This window comes from Gallinula chloropus (assembly GCF_964237585.1).
Source record: "Gallinula chloropus genome assembly, chromosome: 2".
In the NCBI taxonomy this organism is placed as follows: Eukaryota; Metazoa; Chordata; class Aves; order Gruiformes; family Rallidae; genus Gallinula; species Gallinula chloropus.
In genome coordinates, this window is record NC_140086.1 from 36,352,278 (window position 1) to 36,380,261 (window position 27,984).

At 44.1% G+C, this 27,984-nt stretch overlaps 1 protein-coding gene across 1 annotated transcript in view; it reads left to right on the forward strand.

The window, feature by feature from the left end:
* Positions 1-4,861: 4,861 nt before the first annotated feature.
* SLCO5A1 (solute carrier organic anion transporter family member 5A1) overlaps positions 4,862-27,984 on the forward strand; it is a gene marked incomplete at both ends in the record, with an annotated part of 70,149 nt that continues 47,026 nt past the window's right edge. Inside the window, one exon of the mRNA XM_084280422.1 lies at positions 4,862-5,801. Coding sequence (XP_084136548.1) covers positions 4,862-5,801 — 940 coding nt within the window. The remainder of the gene's footprint in view (positions 5,802-27,984) is intronic.

Consider the following 27,984-nt stretch of genomic DNA (forward strand, 5'->3'; position numbering starts at 1 on the left):
TTTTTCTCCGATATGTACAGTTTTAACGCTGATAGCTGTCACCCCTAAGCTTAACTGTTATTTCTGAGACTATATTTCTCTTTTCTTCCTTCCCCCTATTGCCTGGCACCTGCCTCCCTTTCATGGTGTCCTTATTTCATTCATGAAACTGTAGCTAGCTCTTCTCTGGAGACTGACAAACATTAAGGTGAATTTATCTGAGCACTATCTGAGTGTGGTTAAGCTCATTTCTTGTGCTAAATGAGCTCTTTAGGTTAGGATCTGCTGTTACGAACACTCTCTCTGACATCCCAAATAAAAATAATGAGCTGCTCTCTTCCAGCAGTGAGTTGCCCTTGGGAGTTCATTAGGACACTAGCTTGGTGCGGGTCCCTGAGGAGTGAAGTTACTTGTCCTTTCGCTTTAAGCATCCCAGCGCTCACGCTCCAGAAGGACCTAAAGCCCATTAGCCTCCTAATGCACATCCTGTTTTGCTTATTGCTTTATGAATATTAGGCTGGGAATGAAGAGCAGATCTTGCCCAAAAATGGCAGCAGTGTTACAGAAAAGGGGAAGGAAGACAAGTGTGCTGATTTATTGTGTTTGTGGCATAGCGTTGAGTGGAAAACCTGGCTGGAAATGCAAAATACTGAAGAAAAAGCAAAGTCATCAACTCATGCCACCCTGCGGATGAATTCTTCCCTCTCTCTGTGGCCTGGAAAAGACCAGGCTGAGGCACCTTGTTGGGCATCAGCAGCTCCTTGGACTAGCAAGTACATGTAAAACCCCCAATCCATCACAACCAAAGTGTGACCTGAAAAAGATGGCACCTTTGTAGCTCCTTTACCTTCTCTTCTGAAATTGGTAAGAGCTTGTGAAACTAATCCATCCTGAACTAAGGCATTGCTCTCCCCCTCCTCCCTCTCCAGAGAGGTTTCCATCTCTCTGCCTCAAGGAACAGCAGTCGAGAGCACTGTGCAAGCACCCACCACCACTCAGGGGCAGCCTGTGATGGAAGGAGGTTGTCAGCTGGGAATTTAGGTGAACGTTGTTAAGATAAAGGACCCGTCTCCCTCTTGTCCTGCCTTACTGCCTTTCACTAACACAGATAAAACAAAAGGAGGATTACAGCCCACATCCTTGATCTAGCAAAATGGGAACTGTGTTCTTTTGCAGCTGTAGCCATAAACAGACCATTCTGCAACCCCAACTTTGTGCTTGATGGATGCTGTCTGTTTTAAATTCACTGCGGTGAAACTTTCAAAGCATAGTAAGTCTTAAACATTTTATCATGAATGTGGGTACCACTGTTGCACCTTCTGTAATCAACCTGTCAAGTGAAGAGAGTAATAGTGACTTGCCATGCCTCCCTTGGCACTGGATGCTCATACCTGCTGCAGACTACAAATGCTCTCCTTGCTCAGCTAACTCTAATTCAGAGCCAAAAGTAAGCAGGGAAGTCAGGCATTTTGGCAGCCGCAGTCAGCTGGAACAACTTCCTACAGCAAACATCTTCACCTAGCCTGAAGGACAATTTTATCTCTTGATAGATTTGCCACTGTGGAAAGAACTGAAATCATACCTGTTTGCAGGCTGTGCTGTTTGCAACTGCTGCGAAGGCTGGGAATGCAGAAGCCTTATATATTCCATGGGATTGGAGACTGCTTTTGTGATATCTACTGTTATTCAGTGATCTCATGAAAAGTATTGTTGATTTCTTAAGATCATGGCCAGCAATCCTGGTCACAGAACAAGATCCCAGACCTGATGTATAAACACATGACCCATAAAAGCTTACAAACCGCATTACCGGTTCATCATATTCAAGAGCAATAGTTACTAAAATTTGATGGTTTACTGCATCTTATATGTATGTTCTCAGGGACAGCTTCCTGAGTTGACCAAATTGAATTAAGAGCTCATCCTTGGTAAAATGGACTATCCTCTCTTTCTCTTTCCTCATGGATCTCCTCATTTCCTTTTTTTTTTTTCTTCTGTTTGTTTTGTTTTTGCAAGCTTTTGTGCTCCCATCCTTGGTGAAATGATCCAGCCCATAAAACCAGCAAAAAACGTTCCTTTCCCTTGGATGTATTTCCTGCCACCTCAGCGAGCTGAATCAGCTAATTGAGGGCTTTGCTGAGGGCCAGAGCTGGCGCGAAGGAAGCTGTGGACATGAGGGGCTGATCGTGGAAGAGGAACAAAGAGCGAGAAGCTGCAGTAAGAACAAACCATGGGATGATGAAATAGAAGAAACCATGTTAAGGACCTTATTTAAGAAAGAATCATTGCAATGAGTTTTTCAAAAATCCTTGAAAACATATCTAAACTGAAAAGGGTACTAAAATTGAAGAGAGTACTAAAACTACCAAACTGTACAACTTGGGGTGCCTTATCAATAGCAGAAATATGGTGAAAACCTAGGGAAAAATATTGTTTTGGTTATGTTGAGCTTGAGCTCTTTGAGTGACGAGCTTGAGCTGTTTGAGTGCCAAGCAAGAACTGAGAGGTATCAAGCACAAGCTCGATAAAAACATAAAATTGTATCCTATGAAACTGCCTTATCGACCAAGGTAATAAATAAATAAACAAATGTTGTGAGTCAGTCTTAAGCACTTGGGTTATTTTTAAAAAGGATGGGAAACAAATCAAAGGTAAGTCCTCTACCCTGCCAGGAAAGCACTAGCTATTCAGAGATGTGTCGTCCTTTGGTGTATTCCTTGGCATTATTTTGTGGTAAAACTTAGGACAGAAAGAGGACTATCTCATCAGTTCACCCTCTGTCAAACCACAACAAATGTATTTTGCAGGGTTACCTAGACTCACCTCGGCACTAGGGCTTTGAAAACAAGAGACTTGAGGGGAAAACAAGCCAGTGCACTCGAAAGCACTGCACAAAACTGAGAGAAAGGGATTAGGAGGAAAATGAATGAGAAGTAAACTCCAAACTACTTTTCCCAAGTTTTGTGCTTGTTTCCCGCTTTTGGAAATGGTTTACATTGGAAACAAGACCCTGGACGAAGTGGATCATCAGGTGGCCTGGCTTTCTATTGTCCCTAAGTAAGTGAGCGAATAAATAAATAAATAAATAAATATCCTTTTGTTCTTTCTTCTCACTTTTCGCTGTAATCGAGGTCTCGTTTTCCGAATATTTCATTACCTTTTACACCACGCGATGCAACGCCAGGGAGCATCCTAAATACCGCCTGGGGCTGACAAGGGCGCCGGCATTTCTCGGGGCGCCCTCTCAGCCCTGACTCGCTCAAGCGACGGCCGCCAAGTTGCCGCACTCGGCACCTCCAGAGCAGCCCAAAGCCCGCCCCGCCGCCGGGGCTCCGAAGACCCTCGCGAGGGGAGGTAACTTGGTTTATCGCGGGCTGCCGCGCTACCCTGTCGGTGCAGGGCGCCGGGGCCCCAGGAGCCCCTCCTGTGCTCGGCGGCGAGGGGAGCTCGGACGGGACACGAGTGCCAGGCGGCATCGCCCGCCTCATCCCGACCCGGCGGCGCCCCGGTTCGCGGGCGGCGGCGGGTGGCGGCGGGCGCGCCTGCGCTCCGCCACGCCGCCCGGGAAGGCGGAGGCGGCCGAGGGGGACCTGGCGTTGGGTGACAGGCGGGGTGGGGGCGCAGGGCTCGGCTGGCTCCCCGGCTCGGCCGCCGGCCAACCGCCCGCGCCTCAGGCACGGTGAGTAGCCCTGTCTTTCTTCTCCGCGGCGGGCGGGAGGAGGGAGCCCGGTGCGCCCCGCCGGCTCCCCGCCCTGCCCGCTGCACGCCCTCCGGGGGTGGGGGGGCAGCCGCCGCTGGGGCGCGGTTGCCCGGGTTGCCGCTGCTTCCCCCGCCCGCTCGCCCGCCGCCCCTCCGCACCGAGCAGGCGGCGGCGGGGAGACAAAAGCGGACAAAGGAGGCGAAACGGCGCGTTTCGCTGCCGGGGTAGGCAGGGCCGGGCATCACTCGTCGCTTAGCGGTCCCGCGTGTCTGCGGGCACAGGGGGCACTTGGGAGAGCTGGGGCGGTGAGGTCGGCCCCGGGGTGCCGGCTCCCGGCGCGCCCGCTGCCGCTGCCCGGCATCGGCTTTGTTCCCCTCTCCTGCTCCCGCTGCCACTCGCCGGGCCGCCGAGTTGTAGAGGAGTATTTATTTCAGCGTGTTTATTTTTAGGCTGGAAAATAAAAGTCTTGGCACGGCGACCTTTGGCTGCCGCATCCGGCGCCAAATGAAAGGGTCGCGCTCAGCCTAGGCTCACGTATGTCCGCCCCTGCTCTTATGTAAATCCCTGTGCTGTCCCCAAGGACGCGGTCCCCGGGGCGCTCCCGTGGCCCTGCCCCCCGTGGGGGCGGCGGGCGCTCCCGGAGCAAAACGCGGACCCCGGGGTCGAGCGGGCAGAGGACGGGGCAGTGGGGAGGGGGTCGCTGGGGCCGGCGCCGCTGACCTCCCGTGCTTGCTCTCTGCCCCGCAGATCGGCAGCACCCCCATCGGAGCTCTGTCACCGGCATCGGCGGCCCGGAGAGAGGAGGATGCGGGCGGAGGAGCGGCAGCAGCGGCGGCGAGCAGTGCTTCCCCGCGGCGGCCGGGCCGGCCGTGGGGCCCCGGCGAGCGGCTGCTGAGCGCGGCGCCGCGGTCATGTGGCGGCGGCGGGGAGCAGGAGCCGCCGGCAGCGGGGGCACCCCGGCGGGCGGGCGGCCCCTCAAGCGAGACTGAGGGAGGATGGAGCCACAAAGGACTTTGGCTGACACGTGCGGCGGGGCGGCCGGCGGCCGCGGCTAGGGCCACCCCCCTCCCCTCCCTCCTCCCCTCCCCGCTATACTGCGCTCCCGCCGGGCCCCGCAGCGCGCTCGACGCACGGCGGCGATGGAGCCGGCCGGGCTTCTCTGAGGCCGCGGCCGGACCCAGCATGGCCTCGGCGGGGACCCCAGCGCAGCGGCGCCCCGGGGCGGAGCAGCCGGCGGCGGGGGGCCGGGCGGAGGCGCCGCGGTGCCGCAGCCTGCCCGCGCTCGGCGGGGCGGCGCCGCGGGGCCGCGGGGCCGCGCTCGGCTCCCCCCTGGCGGCCGGGGGGAGCGGCGGCGGCGGCGCCCCGCCGAGCCCCGCCGCGGGACCGGCTCCCCGGGACGGACGGGGCGGGGGCACCGCCGCTGCCGCTGGCGCTGCCCGACCCCCCGCCGGCGGCAGCGGCGACACCGGTAGCTTCGCCCGGAGCGTGGAGCGCGGCCGAGGGCTCTCCCCGGGGCCCCCGCCGCCGGCGGCGGTGCTGCTGGCGGGGCCCCCGGGCAGAGTGTGCCTGCGCGCCGTACTGGCGGACTCCCGCTTCTTCCTGGTGTGCATGTGCTTCCTGACCTTCATCCAGTCCCTCATGGTCTCCGGCTACCTGAGCAGCGTCATCACCACCATCGAGCGGAGATACAGCCTCAAGAGCTCGGAGTCGGGGCTGCTGGTCAGCTGCTTCGACATCGGGAGCCTGGTGGTGGTGGTCTTCATCAGCTACTTCGGGGGGCGCGGACGGAGGCCGCTCTGGCTGGCTGTAGGGGGGTTTTTCATCGCCCTGGGGGCTGCGCTCTTCTCCTTACCTCATTTCATCTCTCCGCCGTACCAGATCCAGGAATTGAACTCCTCTGTCAGTAACGAGGGCTTGTGCGTGACTGGCAATGGCACCGCCAAAGAGCAGTGGGACTCGCCGGCCTGTGTCAAGGAATCCGGTGGAAACGACCACTCTCTCTACGTAGCTTTATTCATCTGTGCCCAAATCCTCATTGGCATGGGCTCAACACCCATCTATACCTTGGGACCAACGTACTTAGATGACAATGTCAAGAAAGAAAATGCCTCGCTTTACCTAGGTAAGGCATCTAAGTACCGCGGGGCTTTGAAGGCTGAACCCCAGATCTCTTTGAGGGACCCGTTACAGGTACTTCTGCCCCGTTCCTTCTGAACACATCTGTGCTAAGATATCCTGAAGTGAACTTTCAAAGTGAACTTGCCATGCTTTCCTATTTTGAAATGTTGTTTTTCCCTCTTGTGGGGTGGTGAACAGCGGTAACAGGTGAAGCCAATGGAGGTTGCGTAGAAGTGGCTGTGCTTGCACCCCCCCCCCCGCACCAGGAATGGCACAGCAGAGGTTGGCTTCTCTAACACTTTCCAGCACTCGGCATTAGCTGGTGGCTTTTTTGGAAAGTAATGTTAAAAGTTTGCCATGCTCCTTCAAGTTTCTTTTTGCTAATGGAGAAACTATATGTCCCTAAGTTTTGGCCAGTCTGCCTTTAGCCCAGAGTCTGAGATCTGTGATGTGAATGTTTTGTAAGAACTTTGGGGGGGGGATTTTCGGCATGCTTTGTTTTACTTTTCCAGCATTCATTTACCTGTAACCTGCAGTGAATCTTGCCTGGCATCGGCAAATCATCAGGCAACTCAGAATGGGTTAAAAAAAGTTGGTAAAAAAGCAAGTAAAAGCCTTCAGGGTTAAGCTCAGTTATTTGAGCTCAAGGCACACAACAAAACTGGAGTCCTGTCTGGCCCCTGGCTTCCAACAGGTACGGACAGGTCCTCCTGATAGTCCCTGTTAGGATGGGAGGAAGGGATTTGTTTTCCAGATAACTGGGTACTAAACTCTTTTTGAGTTTGGCCATGATAACGAACACCATACGTTTTTGATAGTTTGTGTAATGGGTAAGAAGACTGGCTGTTCTCTGGATTTGCATTTGGTATCGTCAATGATTCTGTAAGAAGTGAGCCTCACATACTCCTTCAAATTCTTTTCAGATAAGGAGAGGCACTTAGGAGGCTGAGAGCTGCCAAGGGGTTTTGGATGCTCAGCATTACCATTTGCAGTTCAATTTACTTTGGCTTTATGATAACTGTGGAGATAATAATTCTGTGCAAACTAGACATGCATGGAAAGAATACACTCGGGGGTGTGTGTGTGTGCAATTACTTTAAATAAGCAAAAGTAGTGATCCGGATCAGTATTTTTATTCCTTTTGACCTGTTCTTCAGCAATCTGACTGTTCCCTGCGCTGTTCTAAAGTCATGCACAGTTTATGTGCAGTGTCTTGAGAAACGTCTTGTTGCTTTTTGGGAAGAGGAAGAGGTATTATCTATGTCTCTTCTATTGCTTTTACAGCAGTGCTAATCTGCCTGATGAAATGTTTGACAAAGCCCTTTGCTTCTCTTCTTCCCTTCTAAGAAAGGTTAAGTGGTATGGAAGTTTTGATTAACCTGGAATCGGCTTTATTGGCGGTGCGAAGAAGCACACCTCTTGTTGCTGAGGTTAGCAGCTGTAGTTTGGAGTGGCAGAGAAGGGACCGAAACCTTTTGCAAATAGGTGATTTAATACAGTCCTCAAAAACATGGGAAAAAAAGAAAAAAAAGGAAATGGGAAGGCTGTAGGTGAGGAGTGAAGAGCAAAAGAGATTTAGGGTGTGAGAGGAGGAAGAAGTCTTTGCCGAAAGGGGAAGCAAGCTGAGTGGTTGGAAATCTTCACTGTGCAGGAGACACGATGCCCACCACTGAAGTGCTTCTAGCACAGGAAATCGTAATAAAGTGACTCAGGTAACTTTTAATTACGGCAGAGATCAGCCTTGAAAGTTAACAAAGGTAAAAGACACCAGCAGCTGTTGGAAGGCTGTGCGTGACCCTGTCGCCAGGCACAGAAGGCAGCTTTGATCTATACTGGGAAAAGAGATGAAGTTCATACGCAGCGATACAGGAAAGTAAAGATGAGGTACCCAGCTGAAGTGTAAATGAAAAATTTATGCCTGTGATCTGATTGTGTCCACAGGGAGAAGAAGTGAACTCAAAGCTTGTTTAAACAGAGTAAAATGTACCATCACCTCCTTTCAGTCCTTGAGCTACTCAGAGCTAGAAGCAATGTTGCTTGCCATTAGAAATCTTGGTATTATCTTTTTTAAACGGTGGGAAATTCTGAGGAAACTGTTAACTCCTTCAGGTTTGAATATCTAGCTTGCTTCAGACTCAGGCCAATGACTTTTTGAGGGGCAGGAGGTACAATCTGAGTTCAGTGGGAAGAAAAAAAAAAGCGCATCGTTTGGCAGGTTGATGTGAGCAAACATGGTTTTCGGATCTTCTCAGAGGTTTGGAATGTTTAATATCCTTGAGGAGAGGGATTTGCGGGCAGCGGACAGCCCAGCTGGGCACAGGGATGGGGTAGAGGTGGCCAGGGCATGGCTCTGCAGGCGAGCCACTGCACGTCTTGCATTATGCAATGCCTGTTTCGCAAGGCAGCAAGATTTTATTACAGGGGCAAGCGATGGAAACGATGTCATAATGTAAAAGGTAAATCTGCGTGTAGATGTGAATTAACAAAAAGTCTTGGAGTGGTCCATGGGAGTGGAGGGGTTCTGCAAAGAGAAGACATCCTGTTGAAAGTGATCTGAGCCACACAGATTTTGTGTGTCTGAGCAAGGACAGTTAATTAAAAAAGAAGTATTCTCTGACATAACATGTTTGTAATCATGCTGGTATTGCATTAGTTAGGGTTTTTTTTTTCCCCAAAGAAATGTAACACATATAAAGATGTCTTCAGATGAGAAACATTTCTCTACAAGTGTGCACGTGATAAAAGTTCCTCTGAGCTGCAGAACCGAGGAGCTCTTCACCCTGTGAGTGTGCCCAGTAATCGTAGGTCAGTAAAGCCCCCCTGAGTATCACTAATCCTGATTTTGCAAAAACTCACCTTATGTGGCTGTGGAAGCTATTTTATTTATTTTCCAAGTTAATCCAGCTCAGGGCTCGAGTCGCAATAGCATATCCTCTTAAGTGTAGGCATGCAAGCTCAATGTGGACAGCTGTTTTAACATTCCTGGCTGGAAGTCCTGCTCTCAAAAAACATATTCGATGCTTATACATAGTCTCTTGGCTGCCTACACTTAAGTCCATCTGTCGGGGTGGCAGGGCGCCAGTTTACAAGGTGGTATGTGGTCTTTCCGTAGGACAGAGGTGCCAAGCGGAGACGTGTGTTTGGGCAGCCTGCATAGCAATGTGCGAGCTCACCCTTCTGCAGGATGTTTCTTCCTTGTTAAGGCAGTGCCACCTCCCGGCCCTCCTGTCCCTTAGACCTGGCGGTGCTTTGATGCCCTGATGCTAGCATTGAGAAAATGTATGACATCAGGCTTGGAAACAAGTGGTGTTTGTAACAGGTGCCTAGGAAACACAAGAACCGGCTCCCTTAATCACAGATAATCCAAAATGGAAGTTGCACGCTTTCTGCAAAAAATGGGCAGTCACTAAGTTGTCTTTGTCTGCTCCTAAAGTCTCTCCCTTCTGTTCTTGGATGTACTGTAGGCACGTCTGTCACCTGCTGCCTGATGTGTGCAGGTTGTCCTTCTAATTAATTACTTAAATTAATTGCCATTTAGTTTGTAGTCAGATCAGACTTTGCGAGTCTTGTGTCCTTGATTGTGTTTCTGCTACTTGTCAAATTGTAGCACTTGAACACCTTGTTTTTTTCTAAATGCTAGGTTTGGGTTTTGGGTTTTTTTTTTATTGGTAAGGATCCAATAGTTTGTCTTGAACATTGATTTATCTTGTGATTGTATCATGAATTTTAAAAACAACTGTGATACAAGATAAACTGTGGCACTTGGAAAGGGAGGTTTTATTAGTGGCATTGCAGAACCTGAATGATTTGACAATATCTTGCTGCTTCTGCAAGTGGTATTGTGATCAAGAAAAAGGAATTTACTTTGAAAATTTGTGCACAGAAATTCGATGTTAGGTTTCACAGAAATGTTACATTAATGAAAATATTTGCGCATTCAGGAATGGCTTTCACCAGTACCCCCCAAAAATGACTTATGGATGAATTAGTCATTGTGCTAACAGTGTTTTGTTTCAGTTTCCAGAGTGCTCTAGGCTGGTTAAGATAGGATATAGGGAAAGGGTCTAAGTCAGTGTAAATTCATGCAGACTCTCCATGGTTTTGGGAGCCACCCGTAATTCTGAAATGCAAAGAGAGGTTTTATGAGCTAAGAGCTGAAAAATTGGATAAACCTGTGTAAATGGAGCTGATGCAGATAATGGCTTGAGAGCCAGGGAAGTAAAAACCTTTCCTAGCCTGGAAAAAGAACAAATATTTAGACTGGTTTCAAAAATATTTTGGACTCTAGCTTTGTTTTCATGAGGATCATCTGTGGGTTGCTGTTTCTAGCATTAGGTAAACCATTTCACTGTGACTGTATTCCACTTGGAAATCACCTTCTTACCAGTGATTTACAGCTGCTCTGTGTCTTTTACAGACTAACCTAAAGCATATCAACACGTATATATGTTGATTGTATTTATTGTATTTGTAGTTTAATCTACCCTTATATTGATGTCCCATCTGGAAGGAGAGGGCAGGAGGAGCAGCTTCATGTACTCCATCAGAAACCCAACCCCCTCTCCCCGCTGGGTTCTGGGGCAGAGTGCAGTTGCTGAACAATCTGGGCCTCCGTAACATGCCGTTACCTGGATTTTGGCATGGGAAGCACTGGATTTTTGTGCTGCTTTGATTGGTTTTGGTCTGGCCACTTCTGGGGTTACAGATGCCACTGGAGGACAGGAGCCTGCTGAGGGCATTGGGTCTCTGGATGGCTGGTGCCATCACCAAGGCTCTCTGAGGCAGGATCAGCTTTCCAGCTGAACAGGAAGGACCGCCTGGAAGCAGTGAAACAGCTGACTGGCATTACATTTTATTCTCACCATTCAGCCTATGACCAGTTGCGGTTTGCATTGAATACATGTCCTGCTACCTGATAAAAGGCGAGTTTCCTACGGGGTTTTCTCAGCATTGATCACTACAGTTGACAAACTCTACACGCACAACACACTTATTCTTACAGCATGTCTGCGAGGAGGCAGGATTTTATGAATCAAAAAATGAAGCAAAAGGGCATGTTCACCAGCATTTTCTATTGCCAGCTGTATTTCCCTTGTAAAAGAGCAGCGTGCTGAGCTTATTTGTCAAATACAGGATTTTAGTTTATCCGAGTGGAAGGCACGTCTTGGTTTATAGGCTGACATAGGCTAACACCAGGACTTGGCCCGTCAGAAGCCTCTCTTCTTTGTACAGACATGTGCTTGCTTTGTTTGCACACTGGGCTGGCAGAGCACACTGTGCTCTCGGCTGGATGTAGGGAGCATTTTGGGATGCAGGTGGAGTGGAACTGGGTTTGTTTGTGCATATGGATTATATTGCTTTCCCACACATGATTTAACACTCAGAAGTATTGTGCTTCCCTGGCATTTCTGTAACACCTTTTCTGTTAAAATGCTGATGAGGCAGCAGGCATGGTTCCTAATAATAAAATCCCAATACTCTGCACTTCTATTGCTCTTTCCTATAGTGGAGGAATTGCCTTTCTTCTCCAGTTTAGTCTCCTGCTTCATTTTTTTTTCATTTTTTCTTTTTTTTTTTTTTTTATAGTATGATCCTATGTATTGTTTTCTTAGGCATTTAGAGATGGTGGGGCTCTGTGTCTGTGTAAGCACCATGTGCATACCATGAGTTCAGTGGAAGGTGGGGCAGCCTTTTCCCTGAAGTTTTCTACCTGCAGGATTTAATGTCGTGAGTAATACACCTTCACTTACCCCGCCAGTGTCGTGTCCCTTAGGGATGCTTTCCTGTGTCTCTCCCACTGTGCCCTTGCTGTGAGCTATGTCACTGTTCACAGCTGTATTGGCAAAGCATCGCTTGAAATAACTGGCAAAATGTGTTTTGCCCTTCTTAGGAGCAAGAAGATTGTCGCTTTCTATTAAGGAGGAAGACTGGGCGGGATACAGAGATGTGAAACACACTGGAGTCCCAGGCCTAGTTATTTTCCTCACTTAGCATTTTGTCAGAATGCTTAACGTTTTGTTTTGGAGTCTGACAGTGCCCTTTTCACCTCCTGGAGTTTGGGAATGGTATTTTCTTGGAGAGCAGCTCGTTTCTTCTCCGGTGAGCTCTGCTGCAGGGCGGGTTTGGGCAGACAGGTGTCTGAACATGCCGTGGTCCCTGGAGAAGCTTGGAAACTTAGATGTGAAAGTGGCCTTTAAGTAACAGCTTGTTTGTACATTCTCCCAGGAACTGAAGGCTTGGGATCTAGTGTCCGATTACCCCCGGGGCTGGAAACTTTAGCTGTCTGCTGGATACCCTAACTATTTTGTAAAGGGTCACCATAACTACTCCTGTTGCAAGTGGTTTAGAGATGCATTGTGTTTCAGGCATTTCCCTTAACTTGCATTCAGTGGCTGCCTCACCTGAGAGGACTGAATTGCTGTGAAAGTGCTGATGCAGTTGAGAGAGAGGAGGCAGGATTTCTCTCTACTATCCTTCAGAGATGTGTAGGTTTCTGTCTAGGCTGTGCAGGGAACATGGACAATTAAATAAATGGGGCTTGACCTGCTGTTTCATCCTGAAGGTCAGCATCTAAAATGCTGATTTTTAAAGTAGGTGAACGGATTTTGCCCATGCATTTTAAAAGCAGAGAAGTAACTCAATCATATTAGACTCTTTAGTCTCATGTGCTCTTTCTAATCCTATTTTAAGTCTTTTTCACCCTGATAACACTTTTAAACCCCTTGTCACTTGGGAAGCATGAACTTAGTTTTCCCTTTTTGTTGTTTTTACATGCCTTCCCCATTTTTCTAAAAACAGTTGAGAATTACCATGCAGAAATGGCACATGTGTCAGCTGGTCCCCTCTGGCAGTTGTTGCCTCTGTCGACTGTAGGATCAAAGTCAGTGTTAGTTTTGTCTCTTACTGCTGATAGATTGGATGGTGCCACATGGACTCTGAGGGCAGGACAAGCCGATCACCTGCCTTCCTGTGAATTGTTGCCAGAGTTGTCAAAATTTTGGCTCCCAAGTCCAAGGGTGCTTCTGCAACCCCTGTCAGTAGCTAGGGAAGATGCTTAGGGTTGTTAGGGCTGTAATCAGAAGGTGACAAAGGGCGTAGCGGGAAAAGGTAATTTTTTTCCCCAGGGAATGTCTATAAGTGAGATCTCTGCACAAGAAACAAAGAACTCCTGGCCTTCTGAATCCTGGTGTCCATGCTTTTATTCAAGCAGCACGGCTCTGTTGGAGTATTCAGGCACATGGGCTGGAGATAGCAAAACTGATGGCAGCAGATGACTAAATTCACTTGAGTCAGCCAGATCCATACCCCAACTCCTTCCAAGTGCCCTTAAAAAAATAGGACATTTCCCATGATGGGAAAGAATATGTCAGTGGCCGGCAGCATGGAGAAGTATGGGCTGTTTCCTGCTTTGCTGCTGAACAGTTGGGAATTTGGGCATCTGTCATGCTGTCACAAGGCCAGAAATTCAGACATTGCATGGCACTAATGGGAGAGCTGACAAACGTGGGTCTTCCCTCTTTCCTTTCTCTATCCTTCTCTTCTGCCACAGTGAATTCATTCTTACCTGGGAAATCAGAAGTACGAACACAGAAATTGAAGTGTTGTTCTGTGCTGCCATTAGACCTGATGGTCTGATCTGAAAGCACTAATTGTCATGTAGGTAAACAGCTTACTTGGCAGCAAAGACAAATTATACCAGTTAAAAACATCGCACTCTGATATAAATTAAATTTTATGGTGAGTTTGGAGGAGATGCAGTTGGGAAAAAAACCTGCATTTTTACTTGTAATTTGAACAAGCAGATACAAAATTACTCAAATAAAGTATATACAATCTATGTCATGTGAAGTACTTGCAAAACTGCATATTTGCTAATCACATGCTCCTGTGCCTGCTCTTTGATTCTTCCATTTTCAGTACAGTTTTTTTTCAGCAATCTGCTTTTTTTATTAGCTTATGGAAACAATTTTTGGTTTCATTTTTTTCCTTGTGTATATTAGCACTTTCTTTGCTTTGCATCATGCGCAGTAGGACCTCAGTCTGATCATTACCCTCTCTGCACCATTTATTTTTGGTGCTTACAGGCTCAGAATGAAAGCCTCAAGAGTGTTTCAGCATCGATTTTCTTAAAATCCAGTGCTGCTCGGAAACCACCTACCAGCTCTTCAGTTGTTTGAATGTAGTAAGCTTTTCTAAATTAGCAACAACTTTCCATAATTATCTGTCTGTCTTCAGTCAGCTGCTTCTAAGTGATAATAAGTAGATCCTGGATGGATTCTCCTGTGGTTGTATCCTTTCCTTTCCAGATTAATTAAGCTATCCTCTAGAGTCAGGATATTTCAGATAATCCATGTATCAGCCAAGTGTATCTTCTGATAGATGCGAAACAGGGCATGGTATTTGCTGTTTCACGCTCAAGTTGTAGTTTACCCCAGTATTTGTCACAGATTTGGTCACGGTGCTTTATTTCAGTGTTGTGTAGGCACTCAAAGGTGCCTGTGGGCTCCTAATCTCCAGTGCTCCCAGTGACACCTTAGTTCCCACTTCTCCTTCTTTTCAGTCCTTGGTTAGATCAAAATCTTCATACCCGACCTGACCGCTAAACTGAAATAGATAGTGGAATAGTTGTGAGCTCGCTGTGTTGGCTGCTAACCTGTAATTAGTGAAACACAATGTTTTAAGCAAGCCTCATTTGTGTCTAAAAATATCTAAAGGAAGCATGAGATATTATCTGTGTGTTAAGCTTCAACTGTACCTACAGAGAAATTGCTGTATGCAGCTGAGCTGCTGACTCGGTAGACTGTGCCAGGTGTAAGATGACTGAAAACACCACCTTTTCCATGAAAGGTCCCAGCTCATACGCTCAGAGGTCAAAACTATGTGAAATTTATGAGCAGAAAACCTTGCGGATGCTGGTGAGACCGAGTTTTCCATCTGAAGAAAAAGCAGGAAAGGTGAAGGAGAAGGGAATGCTTAGTCCCGGCAGCGTGGGACCAGCAGTCCTCCTCTCTGGTGTGGTCTGGGGTGGCAGAGGGCAAAGCCAGAAGGGGCTCTGGGCCAGGGAACATCTGCTGGGGCCAGTTCCAGATGGAGTCTTTGGGAACGGTTGGAGATGCTTCTCTAAGTGTCTGTGCAGTCCAGGGAAGCCAGCCAGCATGTGTCTCTATGCTGTCCGTCGATCCCTGCCATTTCAGTAGCTGGAGATAAAAAAAACAATAACAGAATAGTTTGCCGCTTTGTGAATCTGAATTTATGTTTCTGTTTGTTACTTTATCCCAGTGAGTGAAGATGAGTTTTGTTAGCATGTAACCTTTTGGAGGGCAAAGAGCTTCAGTAATAAGCCTCCCACTTCAAAAAGTAAAAAGTTTCAGGAGACCACCAGGTAATATTAGAGTCTGTAATTCCTGTAAGCATGCTGGGCGATGTGTATCAAATTGTCTCTTGATGGAAATACTGAGGGGATCCCTAAGGAAGTGTAATAGTCGTAGGGGAATATAGAGAACACATGAGCTTTTGAGTCTGCAGTACAGTAGTGCTGACGTGCACAGGTTTATGCATTTATCTGCTGGGTTACTTAGTTACCCGAAGTAGAGATTTCAGAAAATTAAATTTCTTCTGCTAAAGACAGAGGGCAGGAAGTGGGATTTTGGGGTTGTCCTAAAGAAGGAAGGTTTAGTTGGTTACCACACCTGCATTGTGTAACTGGAGGAATATTAGTCCTGTTATATAAAGAGAGCAAAAAGGTCTGAACTCAGCACTGCATTACTGTCACGTAATGCCATACTGTAAATAGTTTTTCTAAGGCAGAGCTGTGGAGTGAACAGATGCTTGAAGGAAGAGCTGTACCCAAAATTATAGTTCCTAAGTTGTAATTGCACTGTCTTGATATGTGGGAGCTCTGTATATTCATTGACCTCAGTGACTGGATATTTTAATGGAACAGTAATTACAATGGCAAAGATATAGCTGGCTGGTGTGAATGCAGAAGCAAAGCAGGCAGTGGTATCTGTATGTTTACTCCCATGGCTTCTCCAGAAGCTTTGGGAGAAAGATGAGGATTTCTGAAAGAGTAATCTCTGCATTTAGAGTACCTCTGTGTCTGAGCCTATGCAGAAATATAAAGAAAAGAGCTTTCCTTACTAGCTTTTGATCCTTGCCTTACTTGGTATTTGCGAGCAATTGATTTTTTGTTTTGATTAGGACATTTATTCACAGAATCCTCCCTGTGATCCTGCAGGATCACTTAGATTAGGTAACACAAGAACACGTTGAGATGGGTTTTGAATGTTTCCAGAGAAGGGAGACTCCGCAACCTCTCCTCTGTTCCAGTGCTCTGTCACCCTCAGAGTGAAAAAGTTTCTCCTTGTGTTCACATGGAACCTCCTGTGCTCCAGCTGGCACCCATCGCCCCTTGTCCTGTCATTGGACATCACTGAGAAGAGCCTGGCTCTGTCCTACTGACACTCACCCTTTACGTATTTATAGACATTGATGAGGTCATCCCTCAGTCTCCTCTCCTCATAAGGAAGGCTTTCCACTCCCTCAATCATCTTGGTGGCCCTGCGCTGGACTTTTGCAAGGAGTTCTATGTCCTTCTTGATCTGAGGGGCCCAGAACTGGACACAATATTCCAGATGCGATCTCACTTTATTTTTTGTATGGATTGTAAGTGTCCTGAGCTTTTGTCCTGAGCTCCACCTTTGGACACTTGTAACCCATAAACTACAAGCTACAGCTTTGAACACTCAGAATCAAGTAGGATGCAGACAGCAAGAAGGGAGGCATTTCACCTTGAAAGCCGAAATAAAAAGACTGAGTAAGGCTACTGTGCCTATGTGTTTGTGATAATTAAAAAAGATCAGCCTTCTGTAAGAAATGACACAAAGATGATTGACTAGCTTGGTCAGCTAACAGTTAAGAAGATGAAAAGACCTGCTAACTCTGGTAGTCGGAAGCCTTGGGTACATACGTGCCTTCTCAGACTACAGTAATGAGAAGAGAGTCAATAACTGGGGAAAAATAGGGCAATATACAAACTAAAATATTTTTAAGAGTTCCTATGCTGATGTCATTAGACCAGCTATAGTTCTTTTGGTAAGGAGTAATATTTTAAGTATTTGGATAAGGTAAAAACGAGCTGTTTATGATCACATAGATCTGTAATTAACTTCCCTTTATCCTTATTCTCCTCTTCATCCTCATCTGCATTCCCACACTCCAAATTTTAATCCTACAAATAGAAGAGCTTACCGTGGGTGTGACACAGTGTAATGCTTTCAAGAAACCCCAGTGTTTTAATTCTCTGAGTGGCACTGTGTATTTATGCATATCTTGAGGATTACAGAGACCGAAAAAGGGATCTGTCATATGTCACAGTTTCAGGGTATGTGAGAAATGACAGCTCATTGTTTGCCCAGGTTGGCATACTGAAACTGTTGGGTCAATGTTGACCACTTTCCTGGGATGATGTAACTGGTCCAGACAGGTGGCTGTAGAAGGATTTGATAGCCATGAGGTTTATATTAGCAGGTAGGTATTCTACAATATATGAGGTATCCCACACTACGTGCCAGCAGCATTTTGTTTGAATTGTGCCTGACAGGGAAAAAAATGGTGATATGTATTAGGGATGTAGTGAATTTCCCTTGTCTAGTTTGCTAAGATACTCGTATCAGTTATTTTGTGGTCTGAGCATTAGAATTTCCTCAAAGTACACCTGCTGGACTAAGCGAGTCTTCTAGTGCTGCATTAATCCCTGTTTGCGTGGCCTGTCTGGAGATATTAGAATTAGTAGCATAGCATTAGAAGAAACCATGGCATAACCCGTGTGACTCTGTCAGAGAGTCCCTGGATGCTCTTAGGGCTGCTGTCTGTCACTTTTCTACTGAGCCAGGATATGGAGTGTGAGGAGTGGGGTGGTTATTTTTGTGTGCAGAGGACTGAAAAATATTAGAATTCTGCCCTTAATTTAGGCTGTATTGCATTCCTGTTAAATTAAAAGCCAAAGACTATTGGCTATTTTTGTGCCCTCCCCCCCACCTTTTCTCGAGTAACAAAATGGTATGGAGCTCGGGGAACTGACAGCTGGTGGTTTTCTGATGTGAGAGATTTGTCTTGAAGAATATGTGTGTGGGTGTGATGATATAAGGCAGCCTCTTCGTACAACCCCTTGGTGATGCGCTGCATGCTCTTGTAGTACATAGTGCCAAAATAGACAGTAATCCTCTTACGTGGGATTGTGAAGCAAGTAATAATAGAGCACAAGTCAGTGTCATCAGTTCAGAGCTGGGTTTTTTTGATAAATGTATTTGTCATTTGTATCTCCTGGGTTCTTTAGTACTTCTTAGTCTTCATATTAACTAAGCCCCTCTTTCCAGCTGCAAATGTTAATGTTTCACAATCGTAACGTTGGCTGCAATCAAGACCTTTCTATTCATCCTTCTAATTGATGCACTTGCTTTAAAAAGGCCGCAGAGATTTAAAGTTCTATAATTCATCTCATTTCCTAATATGAAAAATTCAGATGAAGAAAAAATTACAGGATCACTTAGTCTGCATAAAACGTTTCAACTGTCTTATGGAGGTACCCTGAAAAGATCTGAAGCAATCAGTGTTACTATCTGCAGGCTGTTCATCCCATTTAGAAAACATGAAGTTGGCTGCTATGCAGCAGGGTAGGCATGATAAGCGTGTGCTGGAGGAGAAGACAAGCAATTAGCTCTACAGCAAACACAGTCAGAGCAGAAAGGAAGGTCTGGAGGCGTTTAATTAATACTGATGCTTTTGTGCTTAATGGGGGCCAGAGTCATGATAGGTTGCTGCTGCTGTGGTCTTGTGGTTCTCAAGTCTGGCATCTAATGAACATTAGATTCAGAAGAGCTTTCCAGAAAAGTTAATAAATCACAACTAACTATGGCACGTTTTTATTCCCCCTGAAGATAATAATGTATACCTGATATTGAACAGGAGTGGGATCTGATCTGTAAAGCTTTTTAATTTTTAAACAGATAACAAGTCCTCTTGGGGTTTTTGTACCAAATTTATTTAAATAACCTGTAATAATGAAAATGCATGTCATGAAACTAATTAGGGAAAAGTAAACTAGGGTTTCTTTTCCGCTGTGAAAACAGTTTGGAATCAGGGAAGATTTTTATTACTCAGAGTTTGATGACAAAAGTACTTTTGACAGAAAAAAATTTAGCTATCTGTATACATAGTAGCACAGCTTGACATTTTGAGATGCATTTTTGCTCTTTAATTCCCAATTTTTATTATTAATTTCAACTTCCATTCATTTTTGAGTGGGAAAAACAAGTAATACCCCATTTCGTTTGAAGACTGCTCTCTGTGTAACTCTTCTTCGTCCGTCATGTATTCATCCAGTATGTCGTTCAAGACCTAGTTCAAGACCTAGTTAGACTCCAGTAGGCTGGAGAGTGTGAATTTTTCCATTTGCCTCTGAGAAAACCAGGTCTGTGTCTTCTGGCTTACCTGTTTTGACATTTTGTAAAGGTTTCCCTGATGGGTTTCAGCAGTGCTCAGTAACAAAAGGATCATTTACTCTTTGTGCAGAAGCGCTAATATAATCCAGTTTGAGGTGTACTTGTAACCACAGACAATTTGGATAGCTGCAAAGAGCCATTCAGTGTCTTTTTGGTTTTGTTTAGAGATTGCCTGTGTTTAGGTAACCCTATGTCACCTCTTCTTCTACTGGCAGTTACGGTAACAAACAGCTTTGCTGTTGCATCGTCACGCTGCATTTAATGCATTCCTGTATTGAGCTGATTGCATGGTACTTCATGCATTCAGGTTTTGCAGGTATTGTGCGATTAAAGTATTCTTCTTGCACATTACAGTATCATCCAAGAGTTACATATCCAGACAATTAGTCAATGCTTTCTCCAAGGAATAAATAAAAGTCCTGCTTATGGAGTCACAATGTTCAATGACTGTGTATGTCACAAGAAAAAAGCTGAACAAAAGCATTTGGATCTTCCTATTTTGATGGATTTTTTTTTAGTGGATAGCACTTCGTTTCCTTAGTCATCTGGGACTCGCCAGCTGAACGTTGTTAGTGCCGTAGTAATAGCTTACAGGTCTGGAAAATGAACATAAGGAGTTGAATTCTGAATTACAAGCTTCTGAATACCCTTAATAGCATCAATATGCTCTCAAAATAATTCAGGGAAAAAAAGGAGTTGTTGTTAACTTGAATTGGATCTGTTAACTTGAATTGGACAGCCCGAAGGCTGTCCCTTAGTTTTTGTCAGCTAGTGGGTGTGTTTTCACATCACCATGGCGTGCCACCTGGAGGGAGGTCTTCTACAGGACCACCGGGATCAGCAGCCTGCAGGCACTTGCATGTTGGGTGAAACCACAGGCACAGTCTGAACCGCTTTGGAGACCTCAAGGGAGGCAGCTGCAACAAACATCTGAATTTTTAACAGCTGCCAGAAACTTTCACTCCTTTAGTTGTAGTTTCTTGGAGTGAGCGTATAGCTGATTCCCTCATGTATTTTTAAGTATTTTGGAAAAGGGGATCTTTTTTTAATAGCATACGTTGAATGGTGACATCCTAATTGCACATCTTTCAGTGGAGTATTTTCTCTGCAGGCTTTTTTCCTCTGTTATTGGGAATGCTTGAAGCTCCCACACTACAGATAACTGCATTATCCACTGATCTACTTCTTACTTGTAAACAAAAATTTGCAAGGTAATACTGTACTTAGTAATGTATGATTCATTAATGTGGTGCTTGTGTAGAATAGCACCTAAATATAACATGATTTTATGCAACACTGGATATTGAAAATAAATGATAAAATGAGAAATGAAAATAAAAAGATGATAGGGACTTGATCATCCCTGTAATAGGCGTACTCCTTGTCTTTCCTGTGCAGTAGTTTTTGTCCCAGCATCTTGCACATCTCCTCAGGATGCTGCCAGACTCACCTTGTTCTGCCTTACCTCAAACATCTCATTTTTGTTTCTGAGAACCAAGAAAAATTGAATTTGTGCTGAAGTGTCCATACCATAATCTGCTTTCAGACACTGCAATGATGAATCTGATCTAAAAAAATAATGAAATAGTGTAGAATAACCTGTGAGATTAAGTGCTGTCCTTTCACTGAATAATACGTAGGGAGATGGATGTTGCAGCCTAATGAGGTATTTCTTTTGATTCTGAATATATTATTCTTACAATAGGAGCTCAAAGAATTTTCAATTAAAATTTAATAAGAGGAAATTAGAGAAAGTACAGTGAGGTATTATATGTTTTAGAAGTAGCAATAAGTGGAAATAAATGGTCCTACAGAAATGTTAGCTGATAAAGTTGTATGGAGTCAAACCCCTGAACTATTTGCTCAGTAGTGAGGAGCAGTTCTTCTTCAAGCTTGGCTTGTCTCATCCCACTCATAAACAAAGTTAAGAATCATAGAATCGTAGAACCACAGACTGGTTTGGGTTGAAAGGGAACCTCAAAGCCCATCTAGTTCCAATTCCCCTGCCATCGTCAGGGACACCCTCCACTAGATCAGGTTGTCTGGACCCCCACCAAACTATTATTGAACTCTTCCAGAGATCGGGGTTCCACAGACTCTGGGCAATATGTGTCAGTGCCTCACCACCCTCATTGTAAAGAATTTTTCCTTAACATCTAATCTAAATCTACCCTCTTTCCACTTAAAGCCATAAAGTCCTATCACTACACTCCCTGATAAACAGTCTCTCTCCTACTTTCCTCTAGGACCCCTTTAAGTAACGGTGGGCAGTGAATATTTAAATATGTGCTTTTGGGGTTTTTCTGGGGTTTTAAAATTGAATTGCAGGAGGGGGAACAGCTTCCATTCTTTAAGATTCAAACTTGGTTGTTTGGCCCTCATTTACATCTTTGCTAAAGGAGATACCTGAAATTGTATTAATTATGTGATGATGGCTACAGCCTGGGACATGGGAGAGCCATTGTGCGGGTGACTGGCAGGAGGACTGCTGGGACGGCTGTGTGGTGGCTCCATGGAAGAAGAGGACTTTAGATTAGATATTAGGGGGAAGTTTTTCACAGAGAGAGTGGTGAGGTCCTGGGACAGGCTGCCCAGAGAGGTGGTGGATGCCCCATCCCTGGAAGTGTTCAAGGCCAGGTTGGATGGGGCCCTGGGCAGCCTTGTATGGATCCAGGCCTGCAGGTTGGTGGCCCTGCTTGTGGCAGGGGAGTTGGAGCTCTGTGATCCTTGGGGTCCCTTCCAATCCATGCCATTCTATGATTCTATGATTCTGTGACTTTGGGAAGGAATTAAACATACCAATCAATAGTAATAACTAGAGTATTTTAAAATAATTGAAATTTTTTGTTTCCTAGACAGAAATTAAATCCTTCTATTTTTCACCTCTTTGAAGTGGAATAAAGCATCAAAAATAAAGGCAGCACATAAAATATGTGTCTCAGGATTTTATTGAATAACTTGTTTGGAGAGAATTGTCCTCAGATGAGTGCTCCTGTTTTCCACCTGAGAGTCTTCAGTATATTCTTGAAACTAGGCAATAAGGAGAGAAAGCCATTTTCTAATTTTCTTTCATCCTGTGACAATCTGAAGATGTTTCATTGAATTCTGTGGATTTTTTTTCCTGTGTTACATCAAGAAACATAAAGGAGAACATAGTGTGATAGAAGCTTTTCACTTTTTTTTTTTTTGCTATGCAAACAGTTTTATTTTTTAGCCCATCTCCTGAACCAGTTCTTCTATAATTGAAAGACCGCATATTTTCTGTGATTATATGAAAACTGAAAATACTCTGTTCAACAAAAGGATTTTCTTCCTGGACACTTTAGTGGTACAACTGAAATAAAGTCCTAAATTCATATGAACACCAAGAGAAGGCACTATCCATCATCTGTGTGTTAAATATCCCCAAGATAAGAGCCTGAGGCATTATCTCAGAATTGTTTCCCCTATGAAAAAGGAGATGCGTGCTGTTATTGTGCACATCATTTCACATGTGTGAATCTGGGACGTAACATTTTAGTTCGGTTATTCAGCTATATCTGCTCGGAACAAGTGCCTGATTCTGCTGTCGTATCTCTGTTAGTGTTCCTTTGCAATGTTTTGATCTTTTAGTTGCTAAGTTTTTCCCCACAGTTTTAGTGTTTGAAAAGCATAATGCTGTGTTACTATCATTCGTCTGTTTTGAAAGAAACATTTGTCTGAGTGGTTTATTATATGAGTTAGCAGATGGCGATTTAACTGTGCTTGATCCAACAAGATTCTTGGTTCTGAAAGTACGTCTCCGGCTCAGAAAATCTCTGCAAAGCACTTCTGAAAGCAGTGAGCAAAGTAGTAGGAACCATGCTGTTTTGGGAGCACTAATGGAGCAGCCGTGACATGTTTGACAAGGGTTCATGCAGCTGTGGGGGTTAGAATCAGCCTCTAGACAAGGATGTGTCACTCCAGTATAACGTACAGTGACCTAAGGGATGCAACGGGTGAGCTGCATTGGGGAATTGGGAGGAAATTGGGGGAAGAGGTATCTCAAAAGTTGAATTTACTGTGCGACGTTTGATTCCTGTATTCTGTGTATGAGTGTTACCATGAAATACTTTATGAAATGGCTGAAGCACTTCTCCTGTGTGTGAGGTCTCCATTTCTCAGGTCTGCAGAGACCCTTTTTTAGCTTGCCCTGTTTTGTCTCAGCCATTTGTGGTCTGAGTGTAGTGTCAGTGCTGATGGCAGAAGTAGTCTCGTAATCTTGGGATGGTTTTAAAAATTTATTATAGACACACAGTTTAAATTAGGGATGGGAATTTATCAAATATAATTTTCTTTATAATGGTATAAAATATGGTTCTAAGCATGTTATATTAACTTAAAAATAACTTTTATAATATTTTTCGTTCAAGGGAATGTAATAACCAGGGAGATTTTTGTTCTGAAGGCAAATACTTTATTATACATTATATTTGTATTTATGGAGTATATTAGAAGTAAGTATGAAACAGTGATTAAAATTTAAGAGAGTTTTATTGCCAGTCTTCTCACGTTTGATTATTTTAACTTTCACATTATACCTTTAGTTGTTCCACACCAGACAAAACTAAGCCTTTTGCTGCATCTTCAAGTCTGTGTGTTTATTATTGGTGAATGCTGTACCGGGTTTATATTGTCATAAGTGAATCTCATGACAAGATTGTTAAAATTATCAGTAGGATGGATTACAATTGCAATTAAGTATAAGATGCAATATAGAAATGTGTTGCATTCTTTATATCTGCTCATTGGAGGGGAGTATAAGATGTTCGGGGGTTTTGGTCACTAATGTTTTCACCTTGTTTCTTTACCTGTGAGCTCTGTACTTTCATTTGTTTTGGTAACAAAGCTATCGGTATCAATCTGAAAATGTAGTTAAGGGTCCAGCAGTATGTGAAGACATCTCTCTTCTGTCACATGTTGTAAAAAACTCCTATAGAGTGGAAAGATGCCAGATCAATTTTCATTAGACTTGGATAAGCTCTGACAGCAGCAGAGACCACTGGTCACACTTGCAATCATGGTTATTCCAGGCAACTCTAGTATCATTCTTTGAGGACCTTCCCGTCAATCTCTCTGTCAGAGTAATTTAATAACTGAGGTTGAGATTTCCCAAGGAGCTTAGGGAAGTCAGGGACATGACTTTCAATGAATTTCAGTGGGATTTAGGGCTCAACTTTAATTTTCTTTGCAAACATAAGCCTAAAGTTTCAACAAATAACTTGGTTGTGGTAAACTGATTGAAAGTTGTGATAGTTTGCAGACTGTGTACATAAATGTAATTCCCAATTCAATCTTCCTGATGTAAATAACCAAAAATGTGTTTCACATGAGATGGGATGCAAATGGACAAAGATACTAGAAGAGGTTACTGAATTGCTTGATTAAGCAAAATCTAAGTAATGAAATATATTTCATTTGCATTGGTACTTAGTATCAGGCCTGACTGAGCACTTTCTATATATTCAGGCATCAGAACCAGCTCCAGTTTTTCTGGAGCGTTCTTGTTCGTCGGTGCTCTCAGAGTCAGTCTGGCAGAGACGGATGCCCCAGGGTGGCTTAGGACAACTTGGAGGTTCCCTGGCTGCCGCAGCCAGTACTGAGTCTGCCCATTCTGGGGTCACCTCTGCTAAATGCTCAACTGATAACACTGGTGAAGTATTTAAAAGGCATGGGACCAGCATTGGTCCTTCCCCTACCTGGGCAAGGATTTTGGAGATGTCTTGATGCAGCATGGACAGGAAGGAAATGTGAAGAGGTTTCTTGTCTCTTGGCATCCTTGTTTGCAAAGGATGCTGACTGTGTAAGGTCTGCTGTGTTAGAGTTGAAAAGAGAATTTGTGGTATAATTTCATGCTTTATTGGGCAAGTAAGGACCATTACATTCATATACTCTGACATCTGTGTTGAATCAGATTTCATTACAGCATTACCCCAATGCAAATCTCCAGTCCTTTAAAACCGTTTAGCTTAAAATGAACCACGCGCAGTTCAAAGTCTGCCGCATCCCTAGGAATATTGTTCCAACAGTTAATTACCCTGTTAAAAACATTGCTGTTACAAAGTGTGCCTAAAGTTGGCTGAAACTCATTTGTTCATAGCATCTAGCCACCACATTCTTTGTGTCTTGCCGGCTAAAAGTGAAAGATGTTTAATAATCTACTAATCTAAGTAGTCAAGAAACAAAGCTGTCATGTCTAATTCTATTCACGCAAGCGAGAAAGAAACAGAATGAACAGTCTTTATTTAAAAATAAAAGGAGACTAAAGAAAAGAATCTTGTCCAATTTTCCCCAAAACATGTCAGCTGAATAATTAAATTGACTAATTAGTGAAAGTAATTATATTTGATTTTGAATTTTTTAGTTTTTATACATCAACTATTTATGGTGTGTTGAAATACCTTGGAAACATCCCTGTAACAGAAATATTTTTTCTCTTGGAAATACTAACATGGTGAGTTAGTGATACTTCTATTTTTATTAACATACTAACATATCTTACTGTGACTGGGAATGAGCTGCAAATGTAGCCCTAAATCACTCTTGACAATTTGTATCTTAAAAGGGAAGACAACCTTTTGTAAGAGTAATTTTTCAGTGTGACCCTTGGTGTTTAAACTATGCAGTTTAGTAGCACTGATAAAGATGCTTTAGTGGTTTTACTCTGGCAAAAACTTGATTAAATCTGATTTTTGGAATATATTGGTTTAATAATTATTTTTTTAATGTATAAAATGACTTGCTTTTGATAAGGTTGAAATATTTAACTTACATTGCATTATTTTGACCCTTAAGGTGGGAATACAGGTTAGCATGTAAATCAGGTTTTTGTTACTTGAAACATAGACAAAACCAAACAAAAAACCCCAAACCAAACCACAATGTAAACTACATTACTTAATAACGTCAAACTAAAATATTTTCCTAGTTTTTAATTTGGTTATTGACTTTGCATGTCGATATCTACTTTTTCCTGTGAGACGAATGTTCCTTTCCTTCAGGACCCTAATTAAAACTGGCTAAGCAATCATACAGATTTATAGAATCAGCTTGCTACTAACAAATTGCTTTTGTGGTGTCTTTCTGTCCAAAGCAAAAATATGAATGAATTTCCTTCCTTTTTCTTTCTTACAAAACTCTCTTCCCCTCTTTTCTCTCTGACTCTCTGAGATTTCCTGTTTCTCTCTCTCAAAATGCCTTGTAAACCTCTGACAGTTTGTGTACCTTGATCTCTCTGGTTTAGCAGGGCCTTTTTGGAGATCAGCAGCTCTGTGTTCCATGTCCTGTTTCACAGGACTGAGTCAAGAGTGCCAGGGTAATTTGGGAACAATTTGTATCCGTGCGGGGCACCCATTAGCTCTTTCACTTTGGGGAAGCAAGGAGGTTTTGGGGCATTTCTTGCTGGTGTTGCTTCATAGTCTGGGATGCTTTCCATAGGAAGATAACTCTTTCCTAACTCAAGTTGTTTCCTGAGCTTGTTCAGTAAGTAGATGTATGAGAATGATGTTTTCTTGCTGCCCAAATCACCTTTGCAGGCTTATTACATTGGTCTTGGTATCACTAGTTAAATGGGACATAGCTTCTCGTGTTTGTGTAGCTCATCCAGTTACAGTGATTCTTCTTTCATTCAAGATAAAAATCCCAAGACTCTTTTAGTTCTATTCAGAGAATCCAGTCAAGGCCCAAGAAGCTCAGGTGTATACAGAACTTTCTTCTGCTTTGCTGTTACCAATGTACCCATGCCATGTAGTCCATGGTCAGGTTCCTTGCAAGATCTCTTAGATAATACTTATCTAAGTTCTAAGACCCGACTATCTAGATCTTGCTAGCATTTTCTTCTAGCTAGTTTTACTTCTTCTGCCCTAATTCTATTTGAAGTTGTGACTAGAGCCATTGAGGACATTCTGATGTTGCATTGAAACCCAAAGTGTTTTCTTGCAGGCAGTGGTGGAGAAGACAGGGGAAGCCTGTCATTTTCATCATGTATCTCTTGTTGGTAAGGAGATGGTGCTTGGATGGGGAGGAAATTAATTTTGGTGCTAGTGAAAATCTCTGCTGTCTCTAAGCAGAACATGGAGCTGAATGAACTCACATATCTGTCTTGTGATCCCTCTGTGGAGACAGAGGTGAAACCCCTGTCTAGCAACCAAAGCTCAAGGGTGGTGTTTTTTTTTTTTACCTCCCCTAAAACCACATATTTCAACATAATTCCAGTTTTCTGAAAATGCCCAAATAATGTTTGTTCTTATGAGAATAAAGAGCAAATTTTGAAACTTCAGAGGCTTTCATAAAGTGATGTTGTCCTATAACCAAAATAAATAGCTTCCGCTATTTATAACTGTTACACATGGATGGAAATGATGTTTTTCAGACTCTTTGACCTGTGATAATATTTTCAATATGGTTTCAAATATGGGTATATGGCTCTGCATTTCACTTTACCAATTGTTATTTAATGCTGTTTTTTATTCAGGCTATTGCAGCTTTCGGCCTTGCTGAATGTAGAAAAATAACTTCTTTAGCAGCACAATAAATGGTAATAAAACTAACAGGGTCATCTTCAAATTACTGGAATAATGTGCTTTTGCTTACAGGCAGATTTTCAGCCAGATATGAGTAATGAACTGTAATTCCTGTTGTTTCGGTTGAAAGATGAAAATGTAAGTG